Raw genomic sequence first — 26,215 nt, 5'->3', positions numbered from 1 at the left:
AGACCCTGTTACAGGTGGGACAGACATTTGTCGGGGGAAGAGGTCGGTAAGGCTGGTTTGCCGCGCGCTCCTTCCACTGCCTGCGCCTGGCCTCTTCATGCTCCTTGCGTCGAGACTCAAAGAGCTCGCCCTCCCGGCTGGACTTTCTCCACCTCAGGTGGTCTGCGGTCAGGGTCTCCCAGGTGTCAGTGGTGATGTCGCACTTTACCACGGAGGCTTTAAGGGTGTCCTTATAACGTTTCCATTGTCCTCCTTTGGCTCGTTTACCATGAAGGAGCTCTGCATAAAGCATTTGCATGCTATATGGCCTGCCCAGCGAAGCTGATCGAGTGTGGTCAGTGCTTCAATACTGGGGATGTTAGCCTGGTCGAGGACACTGATGTTTGTGCATCTGTCCTCCCAGGAGATTTGCAGGATCTTGCGGAGACATCGTTGGTGATATATCTCCAGCGACTTGAGGTGCCTTCTGTACATTGTCCGTGCTTCAGACCCATACAGGAGGGCGGGTATTACTACAGCCCTGTAGACCATGAGTTTGGTGGTAGATTTGGGGGCCTGGTCTTCAAAAACTCTTTTCAGCAGGCGGCCGAAGGCTGCGCTGGCGCACTGGAAGCAATGCTGAATCTCCACATCAATGTTGGCCTTTGTTGATAAGAGCTGCATACTGCAGCTCAATGACAGAGGTTGGGGTGATCTTGGATCTGGCCTGGAGGTGACGTAGGTTAAACAGCCTCCCATTGGTTCTGTAGTTTAATTCCACTCCAGCAGGGAGCTTGTTGATTGTGAGGTGGAGCATGGCAGCGAGGAAGATTGAGAAGATAACGCAACCCTGTTTGATCCCGGTCCGGACGTGGATTGGGTCGGAAATGGATCCGGTGGTAAGGATCACGGCCTGCATGTCATCGTGAAGCAGGCGAATGATGTTGACAAACTTTTGGGAGCATCCGAAACGGAGGACGACGCTCCATAGACCCTCACGGTTGACAGTGTCAAAGGCCTTTGTAAGATTGAAAAAGGCCAATATGTAAGGGCTAGGGTTAGGGTTAGGGTTAGGGGTAGGGTTAGGGTTAGGGCGCTGCTACCTGCATTTTTCTTGCAACTGGCGCACTGCAAAGATCATGTCGGTTGTGTCCCGTATGGGATGAATTCCGCATTGTGTTTCCGGGGGGAGCTCCTCTGCCACAGGGAGAAGACGATTGAGGAGAACGCGAGCGATAACTTTCCCAGTGGCTGAAAGCAGGGAGATTCCCCTGTAGTTGCCGCAGACGGACTTGTCCCCCTTTTCAAAAATGGTCACAATCACTGCCTCTCTGAGATCTCCTGGCATGCTCTCCTCCCTCCAGATGAGACAGATGAGGTCATGTATCCACGACAACAGCGCCGCGCCACCATATTTTAGCGCCTCAGCAGGGATTCCATCCGCACCTGTAGCCTTGTTATTCTTAAGCTGTTTTATGGCTTTGCCAACCTCATGCAACATTGGAGTTTCACTGAGTTGGTGGCAGGTGGAATGCTGCGGGATGGAATCGAGAACACTCGAGTCAAAGGCAGAGTCTTGATTGAGGAGATCTTCAAAGTGCTCCTTCCGTCGGGCCCTGACAGCCTCGGTGTCCTTGATGAGTGTTTCCCCGTTCTTGGCCAGGAGTGAGGTGGGGCCTTGGGAGTTTGGACCGTAGGTGGCCTTGACTGCAGTCTTATCTGTCACCTTGACTTATCTGTCACCATTCAGATAATAATCAGCCCTCCTGTTTTTACCACCAAATTGGATAACCTCACATTTATCCACATTATACTGCATCTGCCATGTATTTGCCCACTCACCTAACCTGTCCAAATCACACTGCAGCCTCTTAGCATCCTCCTCACAGCTCACACTGCCACCCAGCTGAGTGTCATGTGCAAACTTGGAGAAACTACATTCAATTCCTTCGTCTAAATCATGAATGTATATTGCAAATAGCTGGGGTCCCAGCACTGAACCTTGTGGTACCCCACTAGTCACTGCCTGCCATTCTGAAAAGGACCCGTTTATTCCTACTCTTTGCTTCCTGTCTACCAACCAGTTCTCTATCCACATCAGTACATTACCCCCAATACCATGTGCTTTAATTTTGCACACTAATCTCTTAAGTGGGACCTTGTCAAAAGCCTTTTGAAAGTCTAAATACACCACCTCCACTGGCTCCCACTTGTCCACTCTACTGGTTACATCCTCAAAGAATTCTAGAAGATTTATCAAGCGTGATTTCCCTTTCATAAATCCATGCTGACTTGAACCGATCCTGTCACTGCTTTCCAATGCGCTGCTGTTACATCTTTAATAATCGATTCCAACATTTTCCCCACCACCGATGTCAGGCTGACCGGTCTATAATTCCCTGGTTTCTCTCTCTCTCCTTTTTTAAAAAGTGGGGTTACATTAGCTACCCTCCAGTCCATAGGAACTGATCCAGAGTCTATAGAATGTTGGGAAATGACCACCAGTGCATCCACTATTTCTAGGGCCACTTCCTTCAGTACTCTGGGATGCAGCCCTGGGAATTTATCGGCCTTAAATCCCATCAATTTCCCTAACATAATTTCCCACCTAATAAAGATTTCCTTTAGTTCCTCCTCCTCGCTGGACCCTCGTTCCCCTAGTATTTCCGGCAGGTTATTTGTGTCTTCCTTCGTGAAGACAGAACCAAAGTATTTGTTCAACTGGTCTGCCATTTCTTTGTTCCCCATTATGACTTCATCTAATTCTGACTGCAAGGGACCTACATTTGTCTTCACTAATCTTTTTCTCTTCGTGTATCTGTAAAAGCTTTTGCAGTCAGTTTTTATGTTCCCTGCAAGCTTCCTCTCATACTCTATTTCCCCCTCCTAATTAAACCCTTTGTCCTCCTCTGCTGAATTCTATATTTCTCCCAGTCCTCAGATTTGCTACTTTTTTTGGCCAATTTATATGACTCTTCCTTGGATTTAACACTTGCCCTAATTTACCTTGTAAGCCACGGTTGAGCCACGCTTCCTGTTTTATTTTTACTCCAGACAGGGATGTACAATTGTTGAAGTCCATCCAAGTGATCGTTAAATGTCTACCATTGCCTATCCATCGTCAACCCATTAAGTATCATTCGCCAGTCTATCCTAGCCAATTCACGTCTCATACCATCAATGTTACCTTTCTTTAAGTTCAGGACTCTAGTCTCTGTATTAACTGTGTCACTCTCCATCTTAATGAAGAATTCTACCATATTATGGTCACTCTTCCCCAAGGGGCCTCGCACAAGATTTCTAATTAGTCCTTTCTCATTACACATCACCCAGTCTAGGATGGCCAGCTCTCTAGTTGGTTCCTCGACATATTGGTCTAGAAAACCATCCCTTATACACTCCAGGAAATCCTCCTCCATCGTATTGCTGCCAGTTTGGTTAGCCCAATCTATATGTAGATTAAAGTCACCCATGACAACTGCTGTACCCTTATTGCACGCATCCCTAATTTCCTGTTTGATGCCATCCCCAATCTCCCTATGACTGTTTGGTGGTCTATACACAACTCCCACTCGCGTTTTCTGCCCTTTTGTGTTCCGCAACTCTACCCATAAAGATTCCACCTCATCCACACTAATATCCTTCCTTAATATTGCGCTAATCTCCTCTTTAACCAGCAACGCTACCCCACCTCCTTTTCCTTTCTGTCTATCTTTCTTGAATATTGAATACCCTTGGATGTTGAGTTCCCAGCTTTGGTCACCCTGGAGCGATGTTTCCATAATCCCAATTACATCATGAATCTGAAGGAACCAATTGGTTGATAACCATGTCGGCAAGCTACCAGTTCTCTGCTTTGCCTTCAAGCAGAACCTGCTGGTGCCACATTAGGTCAACTATCTGTACCAAACTTTACAGTTAAAGCAGAAAAAAAACAGTGCAACAGAGTTTTTAAGGTTAGATGGGACTAGCAAACCACCAATTGCGGATTTATCTGGACTCATTCCAATCTTGGAAGATCATCTCCTTAAGCAGCGTGCCTTGTGTAGATTTTGGGGCCTGGGCACAGTCACAGGCTATATCGTAACTTGGTGAAAAGAACCAGACTGCTTTATTATCTGCTACTCCAAATGCTTGACTGCACTTAGAACAATACATTCAAAACGACATACAAAACTTTTTGTCAGTGATCTTCCTTGAGGGCTCAGTGAGTAAATATACCATGCAGTATTATTCTTGAGTTAATTCATCTGTCTAAGGGCAGCAGTGAAACAGTACAAAAGATGTTAGTGTCCATAACTGTGGGGGTTGGGGTGGGGTGAATCCAAGGATCCTGCTCCTGATGATTATCCAATGACCAAAGTGTGTAGGTTTGCATGACAGGAAACACATCAACTGTAATGCCTCTCATGATATCACCCATCACACTCACACATGCTGAGACTTACACATGAAGAATGCCCACTTGCGCAATGTACTGAAGGACTGCTAGTATCAATAGAAATGTACACTGCTCTGATTCACTGCGCTGAGGGGAAAAGGCAGGGATAAGTAAAAAGCAAATTGCAGATAAATGGAAAAGGAAAAACAGTAAGATACGGATTAAAACTTTAACATATAGGAATAGCAGTAAGGCGTAGCGACACTGCTGGCAACAGAAAGATACATATGTATTCTGATTTTATGATAAAATGTCTGATATAGACAGATGAACATGATCACTTCAATAAATCACAAACTATGAACCAAGATATGCTTGTATATTAGACATTTAAAATAGTCATGTTACACCACTTCACAAAAACAGCAACATGAATGACCTCTTACCGCTCTCGGTTGAATTTTAGTGAATGAAGGATTGCTGGACGCTTTTGTCGAAGATTCCATAGATGAAGTGTGTCATCTGCACATGCACTTACTAAAGCTCCCTGGAAAAAGAAAATGCATGAATAAACAAATTATTCTTAACTCGCCACAGGATAGAACGGCCTATTGAAGTTACTGCAATGGCATGAGGGGCGAGCAAATGTTCTCTATAGAGGGAAACATCTAGGCAATAGTGGCAATAATATAGTATGCTTTAAGATGATAATTGAGAAGGACATAAGTATGACGAAAATCAGGGTAATAGATTGGACAAAAGCTGATTTTGAGGGACTAAGAATAGAACTTGGGAAAATAAAGTGGGCAACAACATTGGCAAACAATGATGAAGAACAGCAATGGGAAACATTAAAATGGTGTTTGAGTGCAGGAACAATATATTCTACTAAAAGCAAAAAACAAACTAAACACTAATAAGACTCTATGGATAAATAAAGACATAAGGGAACAATTAAGGGTAAGGAAAGAGGCATACATTAAGTACATAGACAGCAGGGGAGTGCATGATAAGGGAGAATACGAAAAGATTAGGAGAGAACTGGAGAGGGGTGATTGGTAGGAAAGGGGTAAGGGAAACCAACTCCAATAGTATACTCCTCTCCTGGCAACACGCTCGATCCAGGCACTGGCATATGCTAGACTACTTCATCGTTTGAGTGAGGGACCGCAAGGACATCTGCATCACTTGCGCCATGACAGGAGCTGACGACTGCTGGACTGACCACCACCTAATCCGCTCTGTTATCTCCATCAACATAGCCTCAAAACAGCGGGAGCAACATAAATGCTGCCGCAGAAAAATCAACATTGAAGCACTCATTTGTCACCACCTGCAAAGAAAGCCCTATTCAGCCAACGCCTCACAAACAACCTGACGACTTCCAATGAGCTGGAGCCGCAGGGTGTACCTTGTGCCTGGTCTGCCCTCAAGTCCACCATAATTAGCACCTGTGAAGAGTCTCTTCGTTACTCTCCCAGAAAACATCAAAACTGGTTCGATGAGAATGACCAGGAGATCCAGGAGTTAATAAACTGCATACGCAAGGCATTTTTCAATTGGAAACAACACCACAACTCGAGCGAAAGAAAGCAGATCCACAGACAACTGAAGGCTGAGGTCCAACAAAAAACTCGGGACCAAAAGAACAGGTGGTGGGTAGAAAAAGCGCAGGAGATCCAGCAACTAGCTGACAATCACAACATGCGTGTTTTTTTAGCGCAGTCAAGACCATCTACGGCCCAAGCACTCAAGGTCCTATTCCACTGAGAAGCCAAGAATGGAGAGGTGCTCATTACGGACAGAGAGGCAGTCAGTGCCCGATGGAAGGAGCACTTTGAGGATCTCCTTAACCAAGACTCTGTCTTTGACATTAGTGTCCTTGCCTCCATCCCACAGCATGCTACCCGTCACCACCTCGGCACAATCTCAGCCCGGCATGAGGTTGAAAAGGCCATCCAACAACTGAAAAACAACAAGGCCTCAGGAGCAGATGGAATCTCCGCTGAAGTACTACGGCATGGCAGAGAAGGACTCTTGTCTCAAATCCATGACCTCATCTCTCTTATCTGGAAGGAGAGCATCTCAGAGACGCCGTAATCGTGATCAACTTCAAGAAAAGTGACAAGTCCGTTTGCGGTAATTATCTGCTGTCTGTCGCAGGGAAAACCATCGCAAGAATCTTCCTTAATCACTTCCTCTCAGTGGCTGAAGAGCTCCTTCCAGAGTCGCAATGTGGATTCCGCTCACTAAAGGGCACAACGGACATGATCTTCACCACACGACAAATCCAAGAAAAATGTAGGAAGCAGTATCAACCTCACAAAGACCTTCGACTCTGTCAACCGTGAGGGATTATGTAGTGTCTTTCTCAAATTCAGCTGTCCTCAAAAATTTGTCACCATCCTCTGCCTGCTTTACGATGACATGCAAGCCGTGATTCTTACCAACGGTTCCACCACAGACCCACTACAAGTGCAGACCGGGGTCAAGCAAGGTTGTGTCATCGCAACAACGCTCTTCTCAATCTTCCTCACTGCAATGCTTCATCTCACCTTTAACAAGCTGGAGCGGAGTAAGTAAGTGAGAGCGGCAGTTGGTGAGAGGCGGGAGCAGCATCGGAGCGGCCTATAAAGGCCCAGCGGGTGTTCCACAGGCAGCGGCAGTTGGTGAGAGGCGGGAGCAGCGTCGGAGCGGCCTATAAAGGCCCAGCGGGTGTTCCACAGGCAGCGGCAGTTGGTGAGAGGCAGGAGCAGCGTCGGAGCAGCCTATAAATGCCCAGCGGGTGTTCCACAGGCAGCGGCAGTTGGTGAGAGGCGGGAGCAGCGTCGGAGCGGCCTATAAAGGCCCAGCGGGTGTTCCACAGGCAGCGGCAGTTGGTGAGAGGCGGGAGCAGCGTCGGAGCGGCCTATAAAGGCCCAGCGGGTGTTCCACAGGCAGCGGCAGTTGGCGAGAGGCGGGAGCAACGTCGGAGCGGCCTATAAAGGCCCAGCGGGTGTTCCACAGGCAGCGGCAGTTGGTGAGAGGCGGGAGCAGCGTCGGAGCGGCCTATAAAGGCGTACCGGTGCAGCTACAGCGGGGAGAGAAGGCAAAAAAGAAGTAGAAAGGAATCAAAAGGTGACGTCACAGCCAAGGGGATAAGTGATTGGCTGGTGATTGGTGAGTAGCTTTTCTTTTTATTTTTTGTATCAGTAAGTAAACTGTAACATTGTTGTTACCAATTTAAGGGTATCTAAGGGTTAAGGCATGGCAGGAGAGCTTGGTCACGTGTTATGCTCCTCCTGTACCATGTGGGAACTCAGGGACACTTCTGGTGTCCCTGACGACTACGTGTGTGAGAAGTGTATCCGCCTCCATCTCCTGACGGACCGCGTTGCGGAATTGGAGCTGAGAGTGGATTCACTCTGGAGCATCCACGATGCTGAGAATGACATAAGTGGCACGTGTAGTGAGTTGGTCTTACCGCATGAGAAGGATCCACAGCCAGCTAGGGAATGGAAGACCAGCAGGAAGAGTAGTACAAAGAAGGCAGTGCAGGGGTCCCATCTGGTCATCCCCCTGCAAAACAGATACACTGCTTTGAGTGCTGTTGAGGGAGATGACTCATCAGGGGAGAGCAGCAGCAGCCAAGTTCATGGCACCGTGGCTGGCTCTGTTGTACAGGAGGGCATGAAAAAGAGTGGGAAACATAGAAAATAGGTGCAGGAGCAGGCCATTCAGCCCTTCTAGCCTGCACCGCCATTCAATGAGTTCATGGCTGAACATGAAACTTCAGTACCCCCTTCCTGCTTTCTCGCCATAACCCTTGATCCCCCGAGTAGTAAGGACTTCATCTAACTCCCTTTTGAATATATTTAGTGAATTGGCCTCAACTACTTTCTGTGGTAGAGAATTCCACAGGTTCACCACTCTCTGGGTGAAGAAGTTTCTCCTCATCTCGGTCCTAAATGGCTTACCCCTTATCCTCAGACTGTGACCCCTGGTTCTGGACTTCCCCAACATTGGGAACATTCTTTCTGCATCTAACCTGTCTAAACCCGTCAGAATTTTAAACGTTTCTATGAGGTCCCCTCTCATTCTTCTGAACTCCAGTGAATACAAGCCCAGTTGATCCAATCTTTCTTGATAGGTCAGTCCCGCCATCCCGGGAATCAGTTTGGTGAACCTTCGCTGCACTCCCTCAATAGCAAGAATGTCCTTCCTCAAGTTAGGAGACCAAAACTGTACACAATACTCCAGGTGTGGCCTCACCAAGGCCCTGTACAACTGTAGCAACACCTCCCTGCCCCTGTATTCAAATCCCCTCAAAAAGTGGAGTCAGGATGTGGGTTCATGCCACAATTCTACTTCTGGTGAGTTTCGAACTGTTAATTGTGCTAGTATGTGAAAGCATTAGAGCAGATCACAGGAAGGGACAGTCCCTTGATTTATTCCTGTGCACCAATTTCAGAGCGTTAGTGATAGGGGATTTAATCATAAGGGGAATAGATAGGTGTTTCTGCGGCTGCAACCGAGACTCCAGGATGGTATGTTGCCTCCCTGGTGCAAGGGTCAAGGATATCTCCGAGCGAGTGCAGGACATTCTAAAAAGAGAGGGAGAACAGCCAGTTGTCGTGGTGCACATTGGTACCAACGACATAGGTAAAAAAAAGGGATGAAGTCCTACGAGACGAATTTAAGGAGCTAGGAGCTAAATTAAAAAGTAGGACCTCAAAAGTAGTAATCTCGGGATTGCTACCAGTGCCACGTGCTAGTCAAAGTAGGAATCGCAGAATAGCACAGATGAATACGTGGCTTGAGCAGTGGTGCAGCAGGGAGGGATTCAAATTCGTGGGGCATTGGAACAGGTTCTGGGGGAGGTGGGACCAGTACAAACTGGACGGTCTGCACTTGGGCAGGACCGGAACCAATGTCCTAGGGGGAGTGTTTGCTAGTGCTGTTGGGGAGGAGTTAAACTAATATGGCAGAGGGATGCGAACCAATACAGGGAGACAGAGGGAAACAAAAAGGAGACAAAAACAAAAGACAGAAAAGGGATAAGTAAAAGTGGAGGGCAGAGAAACCAAAGGCAAGAAACAAAAAGGGCCACTGAATATAAAAGGGTTGCAGGAGGGGTCAAAACTAAAAATCATGGTTTAAAAACTAGGATGAAAACACTCTACCTAAATGCACGCAGCATTCGAAATAAAGTAAATGAGTTGACGGCACAAATCATTACAAATGGGTATGATTTGGTGGCCACTACAGAAACATGGTTGCAGGGTGGCCAAGACTGGGAATTAAACATACAGGGGTATCTGACGATTCAGAAAGATAGGCAAGAAGGGAAAGGAGGTGGGGTAGCTCTGTTAATAAAAGATGATATCAGGGCAGTTGTGAGGGATGATATTGGCTCCAATGAACAAAATGTTGAATCATTGTGGGTGGAGATTAGAGATAGTACGGGGAAAAAGTCACTAGTCGGTGTAGTTTATAGGCCCCCAAATAATAACTTCACGGTGGGGCGGGCAATAATCAAGGGAATAATGGAGGCATGTGAAAAAGGAACGGCAGTAGTCATGGGGGATTTTAACCTACATATCGATTGGTCAAATCAAATCGCACAGGGTAGCCTGGAGGAGGAATTCATAGAATGCATACGGGATTGTTTCTTAGAACAGTATGTAACAGAACCTACAAGGGAGCAAGCCATCTTAGATCTGGTCCTGTGTAATGAGACAGGAAAAATAAACGATCTCCTCGTAAAAGATCCTCTCGGAATGAGTGATCACAATGTGGTTGAATTTGTAATACAGATTGAGGATGAGGAAGTTGTGTCAGAAACGAGCGTACTATGCTTAAACAAAGGGGACTACAGTGGGATGAGGGCAGAGTTGGCTAAAGTAGACTGGAAACAAGGACTAAACGGTGGCACAATTGAGGAACAGTGGAGGACTTTTAAGGAGCTCTTTCATAGTGCTCAACAAAAATATATTCCAGTGAAAAAGAAGGGCGGCAAGAGAAGGGATAACCAGCCGTGGATAACCAAGGAAACAAAGGAAAGTATCAAATCAAAGACCAATGCGTATAAGGTGGCCAAGGTTAGTGGGAAACTAGAGGATTGGGAAAATTTTAAGCAACAGCAAAGAATGACTAAAAAAGCAATAAAGAAAGGGAAGATAGATTACGAAGGTAAACTTGCGCAAAACATAAAAACAGATAGTAAAAGCTTTTACAGATATATAAAACGGAAAAGAGTGACTAAAGTAAATATTGGTCCCTTAGAAGATGAAAAGGGGGATTTAATAATGGGAAATGTGGAAATGGCTGAGACCTTAAACAATTATTTTGCTTCCGTCTTCACAGTGGAAGACACAAAAACCATGCCAAAATTTGTAGGCCACAGGAATGTGGGAAGGGAGGACCTTGAGACAATCACTATCACTAGGGGGGTAGTGCTGGACAGGCTAATGGGACTGAAGTTAGACAAGTCCCCTGGTCCTGATGAAATGCATCCCAGGGTATTAAAAGAGATGGCGGAAGTTATAGCAAATGCATTCGTTATAATCTACCAAAATTCTCTGGACTCTGGGGAGGTACCAGCGGATTGGAAAGCAGCTAATGTAACGCCTCTGTTTAAAAAAGGGGGCAGGCAAAAGGCAGGTAACTATAGGCTGGTTAGTTTAACATCTGTAGTGGGGGAAATGCTTGAAACTATCATTAAGGAAGAAATAGCGGGACATCTAGATAGGAATAGTGCAATCAAGCAGACGCAGCATGGATTCATGAAAGGGAAATCATGTTTAACTAACTTACTGGAATTCTTTGAGGATATAACGAGCATGGTGGATAGAGGTGTACCGATAGATCTGGTGCATTTAGATTTCCAAAAGGCATTCGATAAGGTGCCACACAAAAGGTTACTGCAGAAGATAAAGGTACGCGGAGTCAAAGGAAATGTATTAGCATGGATAGAGAATTGGCTGGCGAACAGAAAGCAGAGAGTCGGGATAAATGGGTCCTTTTCCGGTTGGAAATCAGTGGTTAGTGGTGTGTCACAGGGATCAGTGCTGGGACCACAACTGTTTACAATATACATCGATGACCTGGAAGAGGGGACAGAGTGTAGTGCAACAAAATTTGCAGATGACACTAAGATTAGTGGGAAAGCGGGTTGTGTAGAGGACTCAGAAAGGCTGCAAGGAGATTTGGATAGGTTAAGCGAATGGGCTAAGGTTTGGCAGATGGAATACAATGTCGGAAAGTGTGAGGTCATCCACCTTGGGAAAAAAAAACAGTAAAAGGGAATATTATTTGAATGGGGAGAAATTACAACATGCTGTGGTGCAGAGGGATCTGGGGGTCCTTGTGCATGAATCCCAAAAGGTTAGTTTGCAGGTGCAGCAGGTAATCAGGAAGGCGAATGGAATGTTGGCCTTCATTGCGAGAGGGATGGAGTACAAAAGCAGGGAGATCTTGCTGCAACTGTATAAGGTATTGGTAAGGCCGCACCTGGAGTACTGCGTGCAGTTTTGGTCACCTTACTTAAGGAAGGATATACTAGCTTTGGAAGGGGTACAGAGACGATTCACTAGGCTGATTCCAGAAATGAGGGGGTTACCTTATGATGATAGATTGAGTAGACTGGGTTTTTACTCGTTGGAGTTCAGAAGGATATGGGGTGATCTTATAGAAACATTTAAAATAATGAAAGGGATAGACAAGATAGAGGCAGAGAGGTTGTTTCCACTGGTAGGGGAGACTAGAATTAGGGGGCACATCCTCAAAATAGAGGAGCCAATTTAAAACCGAGTTGAGAAAGAATTTCTTCTCCCAGAGGGTTGTGAATCTGTGGAATTCTCTGCCCAAGGAAGCAGTTGAGGCTAGCTCATTGAATGTTTTCAAGTCAAAGATAGATAGATTTTTAACCAATAAGGGAATTAAGGGTTACGGGGAGAGGCCGGGTAAGTGGAGCTGAGTCCACGACCAGATCAGCCATGATCTTATTGAATGGCGGAGCAGGCTCGAGGGGCTAGATGGCCTACTCCTGTTCCTAATTCTTATGTTCTTATAAGTCTACAGGACAAGCGGGAAATTGTTCAACCTCCGAAGCCACCTGTCCAGATCCAAGGTTGTTCCAACCTCTGCCATTGAATTACAATATGCAGATGACGCTTGCGTTTGTGCACACTCGGAGGCCGAACTCCAAACCATCGTTAACACCTTCACTGAAGCGTCCGAGAGTCTGGGCCTTACATTAAACATCAGTAAGGCAAAGGTTCTCTACCAACCTGCCCCCGCCACACAGTACTGCTCCCCGATTATCAAGATCCATGATGAGACCTTGGACAATGTGGACCATTTCCCATACCTTGGGAGCCTACTATCAGCAAGGACAGACATCAATGACGAAGTGCAACACTGCCTTCAGTATGCCAGTACAGCCTTCGGCCGCCTGAGGAAAAGAGTGTTTGAAGACCAGGATCTCAAACCTGGCACCAAGCTCATGGTCTACAGAGCAGTAATGATACCTGCCCTCATATGCTTCAGCGACATGGGGCTAGACCTTCAGCACATATTCGTCCATTTAGCGCCCATATAAGCGCCAAGATGCTGTTTATCGCCCATAATTGATGATAAATTGCCGATGCAACTTTCGGCATACAGGAATGAGCTGAATCGCCCGGCCTTTTTTTAAAATAAAATCTGACGTCATCACTCGTTGAAAGGCCCAGAATGCTGTTTATAATGGAAACTAGCACCCAAATATCACCCAGATTATCACCGAGCACTACTTTCGGCATTTCGCCCATAATGCGTCCAAATGATCACTCGCCCAAAAAGACGCTCAAGAAAAGCTGCACTCACCTGACCTTAACCTGGCAGTATGGACACCATTCTGTAAATCGGAGGAAGTTTAATAAAAGGCTGCTTGAAGTGGATGGGAGCATTGAAGTCATTCTTGAGTGATTTTAAGGCCGTTTTAGAATCTTGCCAATCATCTAATCACGTTATGGTCAATTTTGAGTTTATATTGTATTTGTTGAGGACAATTTAAGAATATTTGAAGACAGATTAGGGCATTTATAGTGATGGGGCCTGTAGTTTCTCATGCTGCACAACAGAGATGGGAGAAGGTTCATTGAAGAGCATTCCCAATCAAAGAGGTGGCAGACTGCTGAGGAGGAGACCACCTTACACCCAACGCATTTACAGCGATAAGCGATCATTCCTGGACTTGTCCGATAACACATGCATTAGAAGGCTGCGCTTTCGAAACTAGCTTGGCAGGGGGATGGGAACCTGAAAATAGATTCAGTTGGGAGGGGAATAAAGCTGGAATTAGAAAGAAATAAAGAAAGTGAGTTTGAAGGACAGAGGAAACAAGCAGGAAAAAAGGGTTAAAAAACAAATATAAAGGCACTTTCTCAAAATGCACGTAGCATTCGTAACAAAATAGATCAGAGTTGACAGCACAAATAGATACAAATGGGTATGATCTGATAGCCATCACAGAGACGTGGTTGCAAGGTGACCAGGACTGGGAATTAAATATTCTGGGGTATTTGACAATCTTGAAGGAAAAACAGAAAGGAAAAGGTAGTTCTATTGATAAAGGATGGAATCACTGCAGTAGTGAGAAACGATATTGGCTCAAATGATAAGGATTTTGAAACAGTTTGGGTGGAGATAAGGAATAACAAGGGGAAAAAGTCACTGGCGGGCGAAGTCTATAGGCCCCCTAACAATAGCAACTCTGTTGGTCGGAGTATAAACCAGGAAATAGTGGGGGCTTGTAAAAAGGGAAAAGAGCAATAACCATGGGTGATTTTAACCTCCATATTGATTGGACAAATCAAATTGGTCAGGGTAGCCTTGAGAAAAGAGTTCATAGAGTGCATAAGGGACGGGTTCCTTGAGCAGTATGTAACGGAACCAACCAGGGGGCAGGCTATCTTGGATCTGTCCTGTGCAATGAGACAGGATTAATAAACAATCTCCTGGTAAAGGATCCCCTTGGAATGAGTGATCATAGCATGGTTGAATTTCAAATTCAGGTGGAGGGTGAGAAAGTTGGATCCCAAACCAGCGTACTAAGCTTAAATAAAGAAGACTATGAAGGTATGAGGGCAGAGTTGGGTAAAATGGACTGGGAAAATAGATTAAAGTGTAGGACGGTTGATGAACAGTGGCGTACATTTAAGGAGATATTTCACAACTCTCAAAAAAAATATATTCCAGAAGAAAAGGTGTAAAAGAAAAGAAAAGAAAAGATAGCCATCAATGGCTAACTAAAAACAAGGGCATACAAAGTGGCCAAAACTAGTGGGAGGACAGAAGATTGGGAAGTTTTTAAAAGCTAGCAAAGAATGACTAAAAAAATGATTAAGAAAGGAAAGATAGACTATGAAAGTAAACTAGCACGAAATATAAAAACAGATAGCAAGAATTTCTATTGGTAAATTAAAAAGGAAAAGAGTGGGTAAAGTAAATGTTGGTCCCTTAGAGGACGAGACCAGGGAATTAGTAATGGGGAACATGGAGATGATAAAAACTCTGAACAAATATTTTGTATCAGTCTTTACGGTAGAGGACACTAACAATATCCCAACAGTGGATAGTCAAGGGGCTATAGGGGGGAAGGAACTTAACACAATAACAATCACTAAGGAGGTGGAACTCAGTAAGATAATGGGATTAAAGGCGGTTAAATCCCCTGGATCTGATGGCTTGCATCCTCGGGTCTTGAGAAGTAGCGGCTGGGATAGTGGATGCATTGGTTGTAATTTACCAAATTCCCTGGATTCTGGGGAGGTGCCAGCAGATTGGAAAACTGCAAATGTAACGCCCCTATTTAAAAAAGGAAGCAGACAAAAAGCAGGAAACTATAGACCAGTTAGCCTAACATCTGTGGTTGAGAAAATGTTGGAGTCTATTAATAAAGAAGCAGAAGCAGGACATTTGGAAAAACATAATTCAGTCAGGCAGAGTCAGCAGGGATTTATGAAGGGGAAGTCATGTTTGCAAATTTGCTGAATTCTTATGAGGATGTAACGAACAGGGTGGATAAAGGGGAACCAGTGGATGTGGTGTATTTGGACTTCCAGAAGGCATTTGACAAGGTGCCACTTAAAAGGTTACTGCACAAGATAAAAGTTCACGAGATTGGGGGTAATATATTAGCATGGATAGAGGATTGGCTAACTAACAGAAAACAGAGAGTCAGGACAAATGGTTCATTCTCAGGTTGGCAATCAATAACTAGTGGGGTGCCGCAGGGATCAGTGCTGGGACCCCAACTATTTACAATCCATAGTAACGATTTGGAAGAAAGGACCGAGTGTAACGTTGCCAAGTTTGCTGATGATACAAAGATGGGAGGAAAAGCAACGTGAGGAGGAGACAAAAAATCTGCAATAGGTCATAGACAGGCGAAGTGATTGGGCAAAAATTTGGCAGATAGAGTATAATATTGGAAAGTGTGAGGTCATCCACTTTGGCAGAAAAAAATCAAAGAGCAAGTTATTATTTAAATGGAGAAAAATTGCAAAGTGCTGCAGTACAGCGGAACCTGGGGGTACTTGTGCATGAAACACACAAGGTTAGTATGCAGGTACAGCAAGTGATCAGGAAGGCCAATGGAATCTTGGCCTTAATTGCAAAGGGGATGGAGTATAAAAGCAGGGAAGTCTTGCTATGGTTAATACAGGGTATTGGTGAGGCCACATCTGGAATACTGCGTACAGTTTTGGTTTCCATATTTAAGAAAGGATATGCTTGCTTTGGAGGCAGTTCAGAGAAGGTTCACTAGGTGGATGAGGGGCTTGACTTATGAGGAAAGGTTGAGTAGGTTGGGCCTCTACTCATTGGAATTCAGAAGAATGAGAGGTGATCTTATCGAAACGTATAAGATTATGAGGGGGCTTGATAAGGTGGATGCAGAGAGGATGTTTCCACTGATAGGGGAGACTAGAACTAGGGGGCATAATCTTAGAATAAGGGGCCGCCCATTTAAAACTGAGATGAGGAGGAATTTCTTCTCTCAGAAGATTGTAAATCTGTGGAATTTGCTGCCTCAGAGAGCTGTGGAAGCTGGGTCATTGAATAAATTTAAGGCAGAGATAGACAGTTTCTTAACCGATAAGGGATTAAGGGGTTATGGGGAGCGGTCAGGGAAGTGGACCTGAGTCCATGATCGGATTAGCCATGAGCGTATTAAATGGCGGAGCAGGCTCGAGGGGCCATATGGCCTACTCCTGCTCCTATTATGTTCTTATGAAAGGAGGTCATCAGTGAAATATGCCAGCTAATTAAGGGAGATCTGCAGACTACCAGCACCATCAGGACCGCACTGCCCGTTGAGGTTAAGGTAACTGTGGCACTTTCCTTCTACGCATCGGGCTCCTTTCAGACTTCAGCTGGTGACATTTGCTGCATCTCTCAGCACGCCACACATTGCTGCATTCGACAGGTGACTGAAGCCCTTTACGCACACAGGATGGACTTTATAAACTTCCCTATGACCAGGGAGGCATAGAGTGAGAGGGCTTTGGGGTTCTCTAGAATAGTAGGTTGCAGAGCGCAATAGACTGTATGCACATCACCCTGCGAGCACCTTTATAGGATGCAGAGGTGTTTCGGAACGGAAAGGGATTTCACTCCCTGAATGTGCAGCTTGTTGTCGACGACAAGCAAATAATCATGCAAATGCCAATTTTCCAGGGAGTATCCATGATGCGCATATCTTACGCGAGAGCACCGTCTCTGATCTGTTTAATGCTGACGGATAAAGCTGGCTCATGACCCCCTTATGTAAGTCCCAGACAGAAGTCGAGAAGCACTACAATGAAAGCCATATAGCCACGCGCAATATCGTTGAAAAGACAACTTAAGTTCTGAAGCAGCGCTTCAGATGCCTGGATCACTCAGGAGGCAACCTACAATACTACCCTGAGCAGGTCGCTGTGTTCATTGTGGTGTGCTGTATGTTGCATAACCTAGTTATCAGGTGAGGACAACAATTGCCAAATGGGACTGCTGGTCCACCTCAAGAGGCGGAAGAGGAAGAGGATCTCGGGGAGGACAATCAGCCTAGCGATGAACCCATGCCCCCACCCCACCCCACTGGAAAAGCCCCGTAGTAGTTATGCAGCTGCAAGACTGTTGTGTCAGCAGCTCATAAATGAACACTTTGCGTGAAGTTATGTTGGTGATAGTTACAGTTGCGCTACGTTTCATCCTTGCCTAGCCTGGCCATTGTTTGCAACCTTTGTATTGATGTTTAACCTTACATTATTAGAAGTCACTGCACAACAATTGTTAAGTTCAATAAATTTTTTTAGTAATTTAACAATTGATGTAAAAAAAAATTGTAAACAAACTATAACACCCATCTCCCCACCCCCCCCCCCACCCCAAATAATCAACAAAATGTTTCACCCAACAATACATTTTAAATAACGGTAACACTACAAAAACGCCCTCCCACCACCCCCAACATTGAACAAATTTTTAATAACAACAACAACAGGCAACAATTTTACTTAAAATAGAATAGCACCTGCGGCCACACTTCCCTCCTTTACCCTCCTTCATCATAAACCCCCTTTTCCCACTTACACCCCTAGTAACGTGGCCAAGTCGTCTTGCAGTCGAGCACCTCGAGGGCCGTGACGTTGGCAACTGCTTCCTCCCGACTCGCATCTGTCGACGTTGTTGGTGGTACGGCACCTTGGGGTGCAGTGCTGTATCCTGAAACCATCGTCTCCCGCATGGCATCGACAGTCAGCAGTTCGCCGCATTGCCGCAACCATCTGCTCCATGTCCTCCGAGATTCTTGCGGATAGTGTGGCAATGTTGCCGGTCAACCCACCAAGCGCTTGGTGGAGCTTTCAACCAATGTCAACGCTTGCCCTCGACAGTGACACACACCATGTTCTCGTTCACATCTGCCCGTCGCTGTGCATGCCTACCTCGCCGACCCAACCTCCGCGGGGTCGGCGTGGGCACTGGGTGACTCGGAGTGCCCTGCTGCAAGCCGCTTGGCCTCACTACTTCATCTGTTGAGGATGACATGGCCGCTGTACTGCAGATCACTTGACCAGCTCATCATCCTCCTCCTTGGTTGTATCTTCTTCCCCTGTAGTCAGCATGACCTGCAGCAATTGGGGTGATGTTCCAGGGGCCTCCCGTTGCACCTGGGGAGCTGGAAAACATAGTTGAGGTTAGTAGAAGAGAAAGGGAGACATGAGATTGATTGCGCTGCACAGGCATATGTACAAGGAGCAACACTAGTGCAATAAATATGAATGAGAGATGTTACATATAATTAACATGAGAGTACAGAAGAGTATAGAATGCTGCATTACATCATTCATATATTATAATCAAATGGCATTAAATTACCACTGGTTTACCACTGCTTTACACATTACTCACGTGGCGCAACAACGGAATTTGCACCACCATGGGTGGCTGCACAATTATGTGCCCCTACAAGGGCTGAGGCACGCTCCTCCAGGTCGGTTAACTGAAAAAGATCCGTGTGGCCCTTCTCCGGTCCACCTTTGCTCCGCCCGATTCTTAGATATCTTCTTCTGCAAACATGACAAGAGCATGGCATAAGCTAATTTGCCTAGGTACTATTATAGAATCACACAGATATTGCAATCCACAATTATTCATTTCACATGCTATTCATCGTTAACATTATATACTAATACAGTTTGTATGCAATTGATGCATGGTTATAACATTTATGTTCAGAGAAGAACTTTAATAATATCGCGGTTAGGAACTAATGCATGACACCAACCCCCTCGCGTACAATCCCCAGGAAAGGCCCCATCCACAGGCGGTGCCATTCGCCGCCTGAGGGGAAGGAACCGGGTTATTGCAATCGATGGAGGTCCCCAAGGGGGGGGGGGGGAGGTGAAATCAGGACTGCTGGTGAGCTCGGCAATGACCGGACCATGAGGGGAGGGGGGCACCGTGTCCTTGGGCTGTGTTCGGAGACCTCCATGTGGCCGGAGCTAATGTCCCAAGTTCCCAGGGCAGGTCTCCCCCAATCCAGGCTGGGTCACTGTGTGACTGACAGCAGCCAGAGAGACTCTCAGTCTGGGCAAAGCTGAGTGGTCCCCATCCATCAACCTAACCAAAAAGGAGACGGTGCCCAAGTTCAACAGTTGCTCACAGCACACAAGCTGTGATATAATTTAATAATTCTCCTTCTAAACTAAAGTGGTAGAAATGCCGAGTGTTTGCGGTCTGTCTGTTTCCAGTCATTCCTTTGGCCCCAATTTTTGATCAAAACGTTTAAATAATAATACTGTTGATTCAGTTTAAGGTATCTCAGCAAGATTATGAATGCACATTTGCACGGAATGGTTCCTGGGACACCTGCCCTCCCAGAGTTAGGGTCCTGGGGGCGCAGGTTCCGACCCAAATCCAAATCTTAACAGGGTTGCTACCCAAGATTACCCAGCTTAATTACAATCCGGCAGATTTACATTCTAATTAATGAGTCAGTGCATTATTACAATTATAAATTTAATAATTTAATACTTACTCTTGCAGGTGTCACCAGACTGTTCCAGAGCTTGCGGCACTGCTTTGTCTCTCTCACATCGTGGGTTGCCGAAGTTACCACTTCGGCGATGTCCGCCCACGTTCGCTGGTATATGTGGGGGGAAGGTTTCCCACGCCCACCCTGTGGACCAGAGCTTCGTTGGCTTCATCAAAAAAGGCTTTTGCCCTCCTTCTCCCTGCAATCTCTGCAGCACTCTCTCCCGACTCCTCGTGTTCCATCTCCATTGCCGCGACACAACCTTCCTTCTCTCTCTCCCTCCCTGATGACCCCGGACCTCCCGAATCGCGCGAAAAGTTCTTTGCCTGAAAGAAAAACGCCCATGCGCAGAACAGCCATTGCTATGGACGCCAGCTTTGCACGACTGAATATATCGCTATCGCCCATTTCACATCGCTAAGGCTAATCGCACAAATTAAAAAGGCGAAACTAGCATTTTTTTAAATGGGTGATATTCCGGCGATTGTGAAAAATAAAACAGCCACTAAAGCCGAAAATATCGCCCAAGCGATAATAATGGAAAGTCTAGCCCCTGGACTATGTACAGTAGACACCTCAAAACACCGTCAGTGTTTTCTCTCAGGCCAGCATCCCCAGCATCGAGGCATCGACCACACTCGATCAGCTCTGATGAACGGGCCACATTGTCCGCATGCCCGATACTAGACTCCCGAAACAAGCACTTTACTCCGAGCTACGTCACGGCAAGCGAGTCCCAGGAGGGCAGAGAAAACGCTTCAAGGACACCTTCAGAGCCTCCTTGACAAAATGTAACATCCCCACCAACTCTTGGGATTCCCTGGCCCAAGACCTCAAAGTAGAGGAAAAGCATCCAAGAAGGTGCCGAACACTTTGAGTCTCTTCACTGGAGCACGTGGAAGCCAAGTATAAACTGCGGAAGGAGCGTACAACAAATCAAGCACCCCACCCACCCGTCCCTCCAACCACCATCTGCCCCACCTGTGACAGAGATTGTAAGTCCCGCATTGGTCTCACCAGTCACCGGAGAACTCATTTTATTGTGGAAGCAAGTCATTCTCGACTCCGGGGGATTGTCTAAGAAGAGGAGACGACAGCAGGGGAGTGCATGATAAGGGCGAATATGAAAAGATTAGGAGAGAAGTCAAAATAAAATTAGGAAGACAAAGAGGAACTATGAAATTAAATCATCAATGAACATAAAACAAAATATTTTACAGGCACAGGGCCATTAAAGGATAATACCACAGTAACGATAGAGAGATGGCAGAAATACTAAATAATAATATTGCTTCAGTATTTACCAGGGAGATAGAACAGGTGGACATGATGAGTGGATGATGAGATTAGTAATGAGATAAGTACATTTAAAATAAGAGGGTATATATTAAATAAACTAATCAAACTCCAAGAGGATAAAACCCCTGGTCCGGATGGATTGCATCCATGTATTTTAAAAGAATCTAGGAAAGAGATAGGAGAGGCATTACTACTCACATTTAATAATTCGTTCGAAAAAGGTGTAGTGCCAGAGGACTGGTGGATAGCTAATATAATACCTATGTTTAAGAAGGAGGATAGAACATGTCCAGGGAATTATAGACCAGTCAGCTTAACATCGGTGGTAGGAAAAATAATGGAATCCCTACTAAAGGAGATAATAGAACATCTAGAAACCAAAAATACAATAATGAATAGTCAGCATGGATTTCAAAAGGGAAAGGATTGCTTGACCAACCTCTAAAAAAAAAATTAAGAGGTAACAGAAAGAGTAGACCTTCAATAAGGTACCCCATAATAAACTGATGAACAAGGTCAGAGAATGCAGAGTCAGGGGAGAAGTAGCAGAACAGATTACTAGCTGGCTTCAAGACAGAAAGCAGTGAGTTGGGGTAAAAGATAGCTATTCACAGTGGCAGTGGTGTTCCACAAGGAACCACTGTTGTTCACAATTTATATTAATGATTTAGACTTTGGAATCAAACACAATTTCTAAATTTGCGATGACACCAAATTTGGGGGTGGGGGGGGGGGGGGGAAAGAGATTGTCAATACGGAGGAGGATGGCAACAAATTAAAGGACGACATTAATAAGCTTGCAGAATGGGCATATAATTGGCAAATGAAGTTCAACACAGATAATTGTGAATTACTACATTTTGGTAGGAAGAATAGGGAGGTCACATTACTTGGAGGGTGTGAGTCCAGGTGAGGTAGAGGAACAAAGGGATCTCGGAGTACAAATACGCAAATCATTAAAAGTTGTAACACAGGTTAACAAGGTCATAAAAAAAGCAAACCAACGCTAGGGTTTATTTCTAGAGCTATAGGGGCCAAGTTTCGGCCTGAGTTGCTCCTGTCTTTTTGGAGCAACTGGTTTAGAATGGAGTATCTTAGAAATTTGAATTCTCGGCATTTAGTTTGTTCCAGTTCTAGTCAGTTAGAACAGTTTCACTTTGGAACAGAATTTTTTTTCAAAAGGAGGCGTGTCCGGCCACTTATGCCTGTTTTCAAAGTTTAGGCAGTGAAAACTTACTCCAAACTAACTTAGAATGGAGTAAGTGAAGATTTTTGTACGTTCGAAAAAACCTTGTCTACACTTTAGAAAATCAGGTTACAAATTAGGCGTAGGGAATGGGGGGGTTTAAAGGGAAGTTTACAAACATTAAACACTTCAGTTTTACAGATAAAGAACCATCATCAATAATAAATGATAAATACATCAATAAATCAATCAAAAAAAATTAATAAAAAATATATATTTTTTAAAATCAATAAATAAAACATTTTCAACTTACCGACTGCAGCACCGGGAGTCTTCCAACAGCGTGCTGGGACGGCCCCCCCACTGTGTCTCTGTCAGTGTATCTGTCTGTCAGTGTGTCTGTCTCTCACTCTCTGTCTGTCAGTGTCTGTGTTTCTGACAGAGAGGGGAGGGGGAGGGGGAGAAGGGAGGGGTGGGGGGGGAGGGGGAGAAGGGGGGTGGGGGGGAGGGGGAGAAGGGGGGTGGGGGTGGAGGGGAGAAGGGGGTGGGGGGAGGGGGAGGAAGGAGGAGGGAGGTAGAGGGGGTGGGGTGGGTGGAGAGGGCGGTGGGGCAGGGTGGGGGTAGAAGGGGGTGGGGTGGGGAGGTGGGGGAGGAGGGGGGGTGGGGAGGAGGAGAAGAGGGGCGAGAAGAAGGGGGAGAAGGAGGGGAGAAGGGGGGAGAAGGGGGGGAGAAGGGGAAAAGGGGAGAAGGGGAGAGAGGAGGGAGGGAGGGAGGGAGGGAGGGAGGGAGAGAGGAGGGAGGGAGGGAGGGAGAGAGGAGGGAGGGAGGGAGGGAGAGAGGAGGGAGGGAGGGAGAGAGGAGGGAGGGAGGGAGGGAAGGAGAGGGGGAGGGAGAGGGGGGAGGGAGGGAAGGAGAGGGGGGAGGGAGGGAGGGAAGGAGAGGGGGGAGGGAGGGAAGGAGAGGGGGAGGGAGGGAAGGAGAGGGGGAGGGAGGGAAGGAGAGGGGGGAGGGAGGGAAGGGTGGGGGGAAGAGAGAAGGGGAGAGGTGGAAGGGAGAGAGGAGGCTGAACGGCCGGGCCCAAGACCTCGGGCTGGATTTACAGGGTAGGTGGGGGGGTCGCGGAGGTCGGGGGAAGAGTCGCGGAGGTCCCATGGGGGGGGGGGGGGGGGGCGTTGCAGAGGTCCGGGGGGGGGGTCGGGTCCCGGTCGGGTGGGAGGAGCCTTATTCACGCAGCCCCAAGTGAGGCCATTCAGCCAGGGCTAGGGGCTGCATGCTTCGGGCCCCTCCCACAGTTTTGGGCACCTGGAGCTACTGCACATGCGCGCCCACTGTAGCGCGCATGTGCAGAGGTCCCGGCACTGTTTTCAGCGCAGGGACCTGGCTCCGCCCCCGACAGCTCGTGCTGCGCCGCGCCCTTCTCCAGAGGACCTGCAGGGAGCCGGAGAATAGGTAAGTTTTTTTTTAGGCGCACTTTCTGGTGCGAAAAACGGGCCCGAAACTTGGGCCCATAGAATTGAAAAGTAGGGAAGTTATGCTAAACCTGTGTCAAACCTTGGTAAGACTACACTTAGAGTACTGCACATAGTTCTGGTCACCATATTATAAAAAGAATATAGCGATACTGGAGAGGATGCAGAGAATATTTACAAGGATGATAGCAGAAATGCGAGGGGTATACATATCAGGAAAGGATGAACAGGCCTTTTCTCTTGAAAAAGGCTGAGAGGTGACCTAATAGAGGTCTTTTAAAATTATGAAAGGTTTTGATAGAGTGAATACAAAGAGAATGTTTCCACTTGTGCGGAAGAGCATAACTAGAGGCCATCAATATAAGATAGTCACCAAGAAATCCATTTAAGAATTCAAAAGAAATTTCTTCACATAAAGTGTGGTGAGAATGTGGAACTCGCTACCAGAGGGGGTGGATGAAGCGAATAGTACAGTTGCATTTATGGGGAGGCTAGACAAGCATATGAGGGAGAAGGGAATAGAGGGTTATGCTGAAAGATTTAGATGAGGAAAGACCGGAGGAAGCTCGAGTGGAGAAAAATGCTGGCATGGACTGGTTGCGTCATATATCCTATGTAATCCTTTGTAATCCTATGTACCTTTAGATGCCATGCTACAGCAAATTATGACCCATTGTCTTTAACGCAAGAAAGTTTCCAAGGTGCTTTGCTTGAAGACAATGTAAAACTAGCTTTTATAAAGCTCCAAGACAAATCAAGTCAGTTACGTTAATTTAGGACAACACTAAATTCACCTTTGAGAAATCACTTTCTCGCTCTATCGCCTGTGTTGTGTATGTAAAACATAAGTATATACCCTGTACACTCAATGTACAGTCACATAAGACTACTGGATGTATCTTCACACTGTATACACTATGCTTGTACCACCAGAGGGTGTAACTGGTGGAGACCTAGGGGTCACCTGTACACTACAGGTAACCAGGTATAAAAGGGAGCTCAACATGCTGTACTCTCACTCAGGAGCTGTAATAAATGGACTAAGGTCACCACAGTTCAAGGACAATACCTTGCCTCGTGGAGTCATTACTAGAGTGCTTACAGACACAATAACTGGCGACAAGATTACGAATTTCCACGTGAAAAATAGCTAACCTTGGCAACTTTCAACAATTCGCCAAAAGGGAAGATTGGGAGGCATTTGTGAAAAGGCTCGAACACTTCTTTATTGCGAACGACCTGGTGGGAGACACATCGACCTCGCTGGCTGATAAGTGCGGAGCTATCCTGCTCAGCAGCTGTGGACCTACTGTCCATGGTCTCGTCAGGAACTTGCTAGCACCAGAGAAGACAACAACCAAAACATATGCGGAGCTCATAATGATGATACAGGAACAGCTCAAACCTAAAGAGAGCATCCTTACAGCCAGACATCTTTTCTACACACATCGGCAGCCCGAAGGCCAAGAAATCGCAAAATATGCTGCAGACCTCAGACGATTGGCTGCACCGTGTGATTTTGGCGACCACCTCACCGAAGCGCTGAGGGACATCTTTATTATTGGAATCGACCATGAGGGCCTTCTCCAAATTGCTTTCTGTGGACACCACGGTCACCCTGCAGAAGGCAATTAACGAAAGCCAGGCGTTCATGGCCTCGGCCTCCGATTCCAAGCGGATGACTCACCCCCAGGACTCTAACCCGGCAAATACTGTGAACCGACTGCCGCCTTTTAGAGGCAAGTCTGCTGCAAGCGGTCTCTCTCAGGGTAGAGAGAGCAGAACCCCGAGTCCCGCAACCCTGAGTCCGCCACATGGGGCCTACCGGCCAACCCCATGTTGGCACTGTGGGGGAAATCACAGGGCCCACCAGTGCCGCTACAAAGACTATACTTGCAAAGGCTGTAACACGAAGGGCCACCTACAGCGAATGTGCAAGAGAAATTTTACTCACCTAGTCGCTGAAGAGTTGGTCGATCATCCGGACTTCAGCGATGATGAAGAGTCCATGAGGCAGCTCAGCCCCACGAAGAGGTGTACAGAGTGTTTACCTGCTCCACCGAGAGCTCTCCGTTGAAAATGGAAGTTGAAATCAACATTGCTCCAGTCTCGATGGAGGTGGACACAGGGGCGAGTGAATCGCTGATGAATCAGATGGCCTTTGAGAAACTCTGGGACAATCCAATCGAATGACCTAAAATGATCCTGATCCAAGTGAAGCTGCTCACCTACACAAACGACACCATCCCTTTCGTTGGCAGCGTGGACAACCAGGTGTCCCATGGCAGTGTGATGCTCAAGTTACCTTTGTGGATCGTTGCTGGTGATGGTCCAACGCTGCTAGGAAAAAGATGGAT

At 46.4% G+C, this 26,215-nt stretch overlaps 1 protein-coding gene across 7 annotated transcripts in view; it reads right to left on the bottom strand.

The window, feature by feature from the left end:
- Positions 1 to 26,215, bottom strand: part of LOC139276085 (syntaxin-binding protein 5-like) — a 671,748-nt gene that overhangs the window by 438,971 nt on the left and 206,562 nt on the right. For all 7 annotated transcript variants that reach the window (XM_070893547.1, XM_070893550.1, XM_070893548.1 and 4 more), the window contains exon 4: positions 4,807 to 4,907. In XM_070893547.1, the coding sequence (XP_070749648.1) occupies positions 4,807 to 4,907 (101 nt within the window). The remainder of the gene's footprint in view (positions 1 to 4,806; positions 4,908 to 26,215) is intronic.

This window comes from Pristiophorus japonicus, chromosome 11, assembly GCF_044704955.1.
Source record: "Pristiophorus japonicus isolate sPriJap1 chromosome 11, sPriJap1.hap1, whole genome shotgun sequence".
NCBI lineage: Eukaryota > Metazoa > Chordata > Chondrichthyes > Pristiophoridae > Pristiophorus > Pristiophorus japonicus.
The sequence above is the reverse complement of the archived record's forward strand: the minus strand, read 5'-3'. Positions and strand labels throughout refer to the sequence as shown.